The 10,235-nt window shown below is 49.0% G+C and overlaps 1 protein-coding gene across 1 annotated transcript in view; it reads right to left on the reverse strand.

The window, feature by feature from the left end:
• The window catches only part of CACNA1C (calcium voltage-gated channel subunit alpha1 C), a 348,304-nt gene that overhangs the window by 265,639 nt on the left and 72,430 nt on the right, over nucleotides 1–10,235 (reverse strand). Inside the window, exons 2-3 of the mRNA XM_075342990.1 lie at nucleotides 5,284–5,599; nucleotides 3,609–3,714 (exon numbers count right to left, since the gene is read on the reverse strand). Coding sequence (XP_075199105.1) covers nucleotides 3,609–3,714; nucleotides 5,284–5,599 — 422 coding nt within the window. The remainder of the gene's footprint in view (nucleotides 1–3,608; nucleotides 3,715–5,283; nucleotides 5,600–10,235) is intronic.

Here is a 10,235-nt window from a genome sequence, read left to right on the forward strand (position 1 = left end):
CGGGGGTAAGGCTATGGGAGGATTAACCTCTACAATGCCAGGAGGGTCCCCACCCCGTCTCCTCCAGCGCAGTAAGAGTTAACCTGGCACTAATTTGTCATGTCCACCTCCGACCGGGATGATTTGGAAATTTAGCTGAATTTTCAGCGTTTGGGTCCAGAATAACAAGGCGTGAGTCATCCCCAGACGCTGGCAGCCACCTATGAATGTATTAAGCTGCTCTGATCAGCGCCGAGCGTGACTGGAAAGATTATCCGGCTCCGATGGATTCAGCGCGAGGGATGTTTTCCTACATTGGACACAAATCTCCAGCGCAGGTGAAAAAGCGACAAGACCGCACACACCGAGGACACGCAACGTGGACACGCAACGTGGACACGCAACGAGGACACGCACCGAGGACACACAATGTGGACACACAATGTGGAAACGAAACATGGACACGCAACGTGGACACGCAATGAGGACACGCACCGAGGACACGCAACATGGACGCGCAACGTGGACACGCAACGAGGACACGCAACGTGGACACGCAACGTGGACACGCAACGTGGACACGCAACGAGGACACGCAACGTGGACACACAATGTGGACACGCAACGAGGACACGCACCGAGGACACGCAACGTGGACACACAATGTGGACACGCAACGAGGACACGCAACGAGGACACGCACCGAGGAAACGCAACGTGGACACACAATGTGGAAACGAAACATGGACACGCAACGTGGACACACAATGAGGACACGCACCGAGGACACGCAACGTGGACACACAACATGGACACACAACATGGACACACAACGTGGACACACGAGGACACACAATGTGGACACACAACGTGGACACACATGGACACACAACGTGGACACACGAGGACACGTAATGTGAACACGCAACGAGGACACGCAATGTGGACACACAACGTGGACACACGAGGACACACAACGTGGACATGCAACGAGGACACACAACGAGGACACACAACGTGGACATGCAACGAGGACACACAACGAGGACACACAACGTGGACATGCAACGAGGACACCGAACGAGGACACGCAACAAGGACACGCAACGAGGACACGCAACGAAGACACACAATGAGGACACACAACGTGGACACACAATGAGGACACACAACGTGGACCGCAGCGGCAAGGAAGAAGTTAACACAAGGGGGTAAATCAATATCATCTCCATGTGTCCAACCCCCCCAAATCTGAACCCCAATATTACAACAGCACCCACAACCTACACTATTCTACTGGACGATAGACCCCCCACAGAGGAGGAGCTGATGGGTGCATATATAATAAAATACACGAGATGCCCAGGTTATACCAGCAGTACATATATCATTACATATAGAGGATACCCAGGTTATACCAGCAGTACATATATCATATATACAGAGGATACCCAGGTTATACCGGCTGTACATATATAATTATATACAGCAGATGTCCAGGTTATACCGGCTGTACCTATATCATTATATATAGAGGATACCCAGATTATACCAACTGTACATATATCATTATATATAGAGGATACCCAGGTTATACCAACTGTACATACAGTATATCATTATATAGAGAGGATACCCAGGTTATACCAGCTGTACATATATCATCATATATAGAGGATACCCAGGTTATACCAGCTGTACATATATCATTATATATAGAGGATACCCAGGTTATACCGGCTGTATATATATCATTATATATAGAGGATACCCAGGTTATACCAGCAGTACATATATCATTATATATAGAGGATACCCAGGTTATACCAGCTGTACATATATCATTATATATAGAGGATACCCAGGTTATACCAGCTGTACATATATAATTATATACAGGAGATGTCCAGGTTGTACCACATGTACATTTATAATTATATACAGGAGATGCCCAGGTTATACCAACTGCACATATATCATTATATATAGAGGATACCCAGGTTATACCAATTGTACACATATCATTATATATAGAGGATACCCTGGTTATACCGGCTGTACCTATATCATTATATATAGAGGATACCCAGTTATACCAGCTGTACACATATCATTATATATAGAGGATACCCAGGTTATACCGGCTGTACCTATATCATTATATATAGAGGATACCCAGTTATACCAGCTGTACACATATCATTATATATAGAGGATACCCAGGTTGTACCGGCTGTACATATATCATTATATATAGAGGATACCCAGGTTATACCGGCTGTACCTATATCATTATATATAGAGGATACCCAGTTATACCAGCTGTACACATATCATTATATATAGAGGATACCCAGGTTGTACCGGCTATACACATATCATTATATATAGAGGATACCCAGGTTGTACCGGCTATACACATATCTTTATATATAGAGGATACCCAGGTTGTACCGGCTATACACATATCATTATATATAGAGGATACCCAGGTTATACCGGCTATACACATATCATTATATATAGAGGATACCCAGGTTGTACCGGCTATACACATATCATTATATATAGAGGATACCCAGGTTATACCGGCTATACACATATCATTATATATAGAGGATACCCAGGTTGTACCGGCTATACACATATCATTATATATAGAGGATACCCAGGTTGTACCGGCTATACACATATCATTATATATAGAGGATACCCAGGTTGTACCGGCTATACACATATCATTATATATAGAGGATACCCAGGTTATACCGGCTATACACATATCATTATATATAGAGGATACCCAGGTTGTACCGGCTATACACATATCATTATATATAGAGGATACCCAGGTTGTACCGGCTATACACATATCATTATATATAGAGGATACCCAGGTTATACCGGCTATACACATATCATTATATATAGAGGATACCCAGGTTGTACCGGCTATACACATATCATTATATATAGAGGATACCCAGGCTGTACCGGCTATACACATATCATTATATATAGAGGATACCCAGGTTGTACCGGCTATACACATATCATTATATATAGAGGATACCCAGGTTGTACCGGCTATACACATATCATTATATATAGAGGATACCCAGGTTGTACCGGCTATACACATATCATTATATATAGAGGATACCCAGGTTATACCGGCTATACACATATCATTATATATAGAGGATACCCAGGTTATACCGGCTATACACATATCATTATATATAGAGGATACCCAGGCTGTACCGGCTATACACATATCATTATATATAGAGGATACCCAGGTTGTACCGGCTATACACATATCATTATATATAGAGGATACCCAGGTTGTACCGGCTATACACATATCATTATATATAGAGGATACCCAGGCTGTACCGGCTATACACATATCATTATATATAGAGGATACCCAGGCTGTACCGTCATGCTTCTTATCACCGTGCACATAGTAAACCCCTATACAAAGATTTCTCTTTAATCATATGAAGCCTGAAACCTTAAAGGGCCAGCGCCCCTCACCGTCCCGGGTTATTACAGCACAGTGCGTTATAAGAGCAGATGAATTATATCTGAAGACGTCGTCCGAGCCCGAGCTCCTCACTTACCAGGTTGGAGTTGGTGGCGTTGGAGTCGTCCTCCGGGAAGGGGATATACACGGCTAAGGCCACACAGTTGGCAAAAATAGTCAGTAAAATAATGATTTCAAAGGGTCTGGAAATAAAGGGTTAAGGAAAAATGGCAGCACAATTATACAAAAATACACATTCCCTCTCCACAAACGTCTATAACATCCCCACCTCTGGAAACAATGGCCGCCTCATGCATCCAGTGTCTGAGGTAAATCTGGCCTTCTTGGCCCCCGCAACCAATCAGACCGCAGTGCTCATTTCTTAAGCTGCTCTGATAGAGTGTAAGCTGCGCTGTGATTGGTTGCTAGGGGGTAACCATGGTTTTACACATGAGGCCTAGTTCCAGGCCACCTCCTCAGGACTTTCCTCCTGTGTAGACAGAGTTAATCCTCAGCTCCTGGGGCCGACACCGAACATCTGCCCCTGAGTCCTGACCGCGGCCCCCCACAGATCATAAACATTCGACCCGCCATGTTTATACACTTGCCTCTTCCTTCAGGCTGCTTGTACATTGCTTGTACTGCATTTCCTAGTGCATATATGGCCTAGTTCACACACAACCAAAGGTCGCCATGTTGCTACCACTTCTAGAACGCTGGCTGAGAACCAATATGGCCGCCGTTATTATAAGGACGGCAGCTTTGGCTTTCAGGGTTGTCATCTAGTAATGGAGGCCATAATGGCTGAAAGCTAGCGTTCTGAGGAACAGACAATATCCTGCAGGCACCCTTACTATACTATTAGGGCTGATATAGCAAGGGGTGTGGTCTGAGTTACTCAGGGGTGTGGCCTGAATTATTCAGGGGGTGTGGTCTGAGTTACTCAGGGGGTGTGGTCTGAGTTACTCAGGGGGTGTGTTCTGAATTATTCAGGGGTGTGGTCTGAGTTACTCAGGGGGTGTGTTCTGAATTATTCAGGGGTGTGGTCTGAGTTACTCAGGGGGTGTGTTCTGAATTATTCAGGGATGTGGTCTGAGTTACTCAGGGGTGTGGTCTGAGTTACTCAGGGGGTGTGTTCTGAATTATTCAGGGGGTGTGGCCTGAGTTACTCAGGGGGTGTGTTCTGAATTATTCAGGGGTGTGGTCTGAGTTACTCAGGGGTGTGGTCTGAGTTACTCAGGGGGTGTGTTCTGAATTATTCAGGGGGTGTGGTCTGAGTTACTCAGGGGGTGTGTTCTGAATTATTCAGGGGTGTGGTCTGAGTTACTCAGGGGGTGTGTTCTGAATTATTCAGGGATGTGGTCTGAGTTACTCAGGGGTGTGGTCTGAGTTACTCAGGGGGTGTGTTCTGAATTATTCAGGGGTGTGGTCTGAGTTACTCAGGGGTGTGGTCTGAGTTACTCAGGGGGTGTGGCCTGAGTTACTCAGGGGGTGTGGCCTGAGTTACTCAGGGGGTGTGGCCTGAGTTACTCGGGTGACCTGAGTTACTCAGGGGATGTGACCTGAGTTACTCAGGGGGTGTGGCCTGAGTTACTCAGGGGGTGTGGCCTGAGTTACTCAGGGGGTGTGGCCTGAGTTACTCAGGGGGGTGGCCTGAGTTACTCAGGGGGTGTGGCCTGAGTTACTCAGGGGGTGTGGCCTGAGTTACTCAGGGGTGTGGTCTAAGGACATCTACCCCCTGAAGCTGTTGCGTCTGACTGCAGGAAGGATACTTCCACTCCACGATGCTGATACAGGCTCTTCGGATGGGGTTTTTCAGGGTCAGGCAGAGTAACGCCCGTGGTGGTCTTGTCGTCGTCGTGGCCCCTTGTTTTTTCTGCTTGCTATATTGCTGTCTTTTCCTTTGCGTTGAACTGACGGTGGATATGGTGGCATTGGCCGCACTGCCCATCAACTTAGCCTGGCGAGCAGCATCGATAGCAGCCTGCCAGGAGAGCGCAGCACCTGGGGATGCAATGTGCTCTGTCGCCAGGCCGGGGGTAGAGTTCATGGTGCCCAGTGCAGGGAGGGGGTTCGTGTAATTCGACCCTAAAAAAAAGGAAGAAAAGACATGAAAAGCTGTTACATGAAAAGCATCATTCAGTAGGAAGTCTGATAATCAGCCACCTCCAGAGCTAAATTCATAATTCTGCTTCTATCCTTTCAGATTTAAGGCATGAGGCCGTCACATCTCACTGCTGCCCCCTGCTGATTCAGGGTCTGTACCGACCACAGTCTTTAGGGCTCGCTCACACCAGCGTATTATTTACTTGGTCCAATTCTCATCCAGAAAGAGTTGGTCGAGTGAAATGCGTTTGGTCATCGGTATGTCACGCCAGTGTGCAGTATTGTTTTCTAGCTCTGCACCCGTATGACGCCTTTATTTATCAGCAGCTCTTATTCTACAATCATTTACAGTGTTCTCTGCGGCAGAATGGTGAAGAGACGTAAAAAGCTTTCAGTACACGGGCGGTCAGTACACGGGCGGTCAGTACACGGGCGGTCAGTACAAGGGCGGTCAGTACAGGAGCGGTCAGTACACGGGCGGTCAGTACAGGAGCGGTCAGTACACGGGCGGTCATTACACAGGCGGTCAGTACACGGGCGGTCTGTACACGGGCGGTCAGTACACGGGCGGTCAGTACACGGGCGGTCAGTACAGGAGCGGTCAGTACACGGGCGGTCAGTACAGGAGCGGTCAGTACACGGGCGGTCATTACACGGGCGGTCTGTACACGGGCGGTCAGTACACGGGCGGACAGCACAGGAACGGTCAGTACAGGAGTGGTCAGTACACGGGCGGTCAGTACACGGGCGGTCAGTACAGGGGCGGTCAGTACAGGAGCGGTCAGTACATGGGCAGTCAGTACATGGGCAGTCAGTACACGGGCAGTCAGTACACGGGCGGTCAGTACACGGGCGGTCAGTACACAGGCGGTCAGTACACGGGCGGTCAGTACACGGGCGGACAGCACAGGAACGGTCAGTACAGGAGTGGTCAGTACACGGGCGGTCAGTACACGGGCGGTCAGTACAGGGGCGGTCAGTACAGGAGCGGTCAGTACATGGGCAGTCAGTACATGGGCAGTCAGTACACGGGCAGTCAGTACACGGGCGGTCAGTACAGGAGCGTTCAGTACACAGGCGGTCAGTACACGGGCGGTCGGTACAGGAGCGATCAGTACATGGGCAGTCAGTACACGGGCGGTTAGTACACGGATGGTTAGTACACAGGTTGTCAGTACACGGGCGGTCAGTACAAAGGCATTCAGAACACAGGCGGTCTGTACACGGGCGTTCATCATACATTATAGCTCGTCGTCCTGTACAATATAGCTCGTCGTCCTGTACATTATAGCTCGGCGTCCCGTACATTATAGCTCAGCATCCCGTACATTATAGCTCGGCGTCCCGTACATTATAGCTCGGCATCCCGTACATTATAGCTCAGCGTCCTGTACATTATAGCTCGGCATCCCGTACATTATAGCTCGGCGTCCCGTACATTATAGCTCGGCGTCCCGTACATTATAGCTCGGCGTCCCGTACCTTATAGCTCGGCGTCCCGTACATTATAGCTCGGCGTCCCGTACATTATAGCTCGGCGTCCCGTACATTATAGCTCGGCGTCCCGTACAATATAGCTCGGCGTCTCGTACATTATAGCTCAGCGTCCCGTACATTATAGCTCGGCGTCCCGTACATTATAGCTCGGCGTCCCGTACATTATAGCTCGGCGTCCCGTACATTATAGCTCGGCGTCCCGTACATTATAGCTCGGCGTCCCGTACATTATAGCTCATCGTCCCGTACATTATAGCTCGGCGTCCTGTACATTATAGCTCGGCGTCCCGTACATTATAGCTCATCGTCCCGTACATTATAGCTCAGCGTCCTGTACATTATAGCTCAGCGTCTCGTACATTATAGCTCAGCGTCCCGTACATTATAGCTCGGCGTCCCGTACATTATAGCTCGGCGTCCCGTACATTATAGCTCGGCGTCCCGTACATTATAGCTCGGCGTCCTGTACATTATAGCTCGGCGTCCTGTACATTATAGCTCGGCGTCCTGTACATTATAGCTCGGCGTCCCGTACATTATAGCTCAGCGTCCCGTACATTATAGCTCAGCGTCCTGTACATTATAGCTCAGCGTCCCGTACATTATAGCTCGGCGTCCCGTACAATATAGCTCGGCGTCCCGTACATTATAGCTCGGCGTCCCGTACATTATAGCTCGGCGTCCCGTACATTATAGCTCGGCGTCCCGTACATTATAGCTCAGCGTCCTGTACATTATAGCTCAGCGTCCCGTACATTATAGCTCAGCGTCCTGTACATTATAGCTCGGCGTCCTGTACATTATAGCTCGGCGTCCTGTACATTATAGCTCGGCGTCCCGTACATTATAGCTCGGCGTCCCGTACATTATAGCTCGGCGTCCCGTACATTATAGCTCAGCGTCCCGTACATTATAGCTCAGCGTCCTGTACATTATAGCTCAGCGTCCCGTACATTATAGCTCAGCGTCCTGTACATTATAGCTCAGCGTCCTGTACATTATAGCTCAGCGTCCTGTACATTATAGCTCGGCGTCCCGTACATTATAGCTCGGCGTCCCGTACATTATAGCTCAGCGTCCTGTACATTATAGCTCAGCGTCCTGTACATTATAGCTCAGCGTCCCGTACATTATAGCTCAGCGTCCTGTACATTATAGCTCGGCGTCCTGTACATTATAGCTCGGCGTCCTGTACATTATAGCTCGGCGTCCTGTACATTATAGCTCGGCGTCCCGTACATTATAGCTCAGCGTCCCGTACATTATAGCTCAGCGTCCCGTACATTATAGCTCAGCGTCCTGTACATTATAGCTCAGCGTCCTGTACATTATAGCTCAGCGTCCTGTACATTATAGCTCGGCGTCCCGTACATTATAGCTCAGCGTCCCGTACATTATAGCTCAGCGTCCTGTACATTATAGCTCAGCGTCCTGTACATTATAGCTCAGCGTCCTGTACATTATAGCTCGGCGTCCCGTACATTATAGCTCGGCGTCCTGTACATTATAGCTCAGCGTCCTATACATTATAGCTCAGCGTCCTGTACATTATAGCTCAGCGTCCTGTACATTATAGCTCAGCGTCCCGTACATTATAGCTCAGCGTCCTGTACATTATAGCTCAGCGTCCTGTACATTATAGCTCAGCGTCCTGTACATTATAGCTCAGCGTCCTGTACATTATAGCTCGGCGTCTCGTACATTATAGCTCAGCGTCCTGTACATTATAGCTCGGCGTCCCGTACATTATAGCTCGGCGTCCCGTACATTATAGCTCGGCGTCCAGTACATTATAGCTCAGCGTCCTGTACATTATAGCTTGGAGTCCTGTACATTATAGCTCGGCGTCCCGTACATTATAGCTCGGCGTCCCGTACATTATAGCTCGGCGTCCCGTACATTATAGCTCGGCGTCCTGTACATTATAGCTCGACGTCTCGTACATTATAGCTTGGCGTCCCGTACATTATGGGGGTCGGTCGGTGCGGACACAGGGGCGGCCGGCAGACTGTTTGGTGCAGCTCTGGCAGGGATTGGAGCACACGCCTGTCTGCGGCCATTGCTGGGGGCTCTCGGGTTTGGTTGTGCTGGTTCATCCAGTTCAGTCATTGTCGTGTTGCCCCCCTCCTCATCCCTCCTCCTCATCGCTCCTAACAAGGTAACAGTCGGCAGCCGTCTGTCTCTGTCCCGCCGCAGGCTGCAGCCAATCATCGGGGTCCGGATCTTTCCTCACTTTTGTACTGACGGCTAAAAATATCCCTGTGTTACATGCAGGAATGAGCGGTATCCAGGGGGGCACTTACTTATCCCGGTGATGTCAGGACGAGAACCAGACCCCGGTCCTGCAGAACGACGCCGGTGATGACGCCGACTCTGTCCACACCATATTCTGCCTGGTCTCATACTCCAGTCACAGCCAAAGCTGCAGTGTGAGAAGCGAACGAGGTCTGACATCCTCACAATAAACCATGGTATTAAGAATGCAGCTCTCGGGGTTACAAGTCAGAAATACAGTCTATTACTCCCTGTTATCAGCCATTTCATGAGTGATAATATGGATAATATGTGCAGGACCCTTCTTGCCCCCATGACAACTACTTTATGTCACATATCCCAGAACAGAGACTAATTCTATCTAGAGTATCGAGGATCCAGAGCGGGTGTCAGAGAGTATCGAGGATCCAGAGAGAGTGTCAGAGAGTATCGAGGATCCACAGCGAATGTCAGAGAGAATCGAGGATCCAGAGCGAGTGTCAGAGAGTATCGAGGATCCAGAGCGAGTGTCAGAGAGAATCGAGGATCCAGAGCGAGTGTCAGACAGTATCGAGGATCCAGAGCGGGTGTCAGAGAGTATCGAGGATCCAGAGCGAGTGTCAGAGAGTATTGAGGATCCAGAGCGAGTGTCAGAGAGAATCGAGGATCCAGAGCGAGTGTCAGAGAGTATCGAGGATCCAGAGCAAGTGTCAGAGCGTATCGAGGATCCAGATCGAATGTCAGAGAGTATCGAGGATCCAGAACGAGTGTCAGAGAGTATCGAGGATCCAGAGCGAGTGTCAGAGAGTATCGAGGATCCAGAGCAAATGTCAGAGAGTATCGAGGATCCAGAGCGAGTGTCAGAGAA

The sequence above is a fragment of the Anomaloglossus baeobatrachus genome, chromosome 4 (genome assembly GCF_048569485.1).
Source record: "Anomaloglossus baeobatrachus isolate aAnoBae1 chromosome 4, aAnoBae1.hap1, whole genome shotgun sequence".
Lineage (NCBI taxonomy): Eukaryota > Metazoa > Chordata > Amphibia > Anura > Aromobatidae > Anomaloglossus > Anomaloglossus baeobatrachus.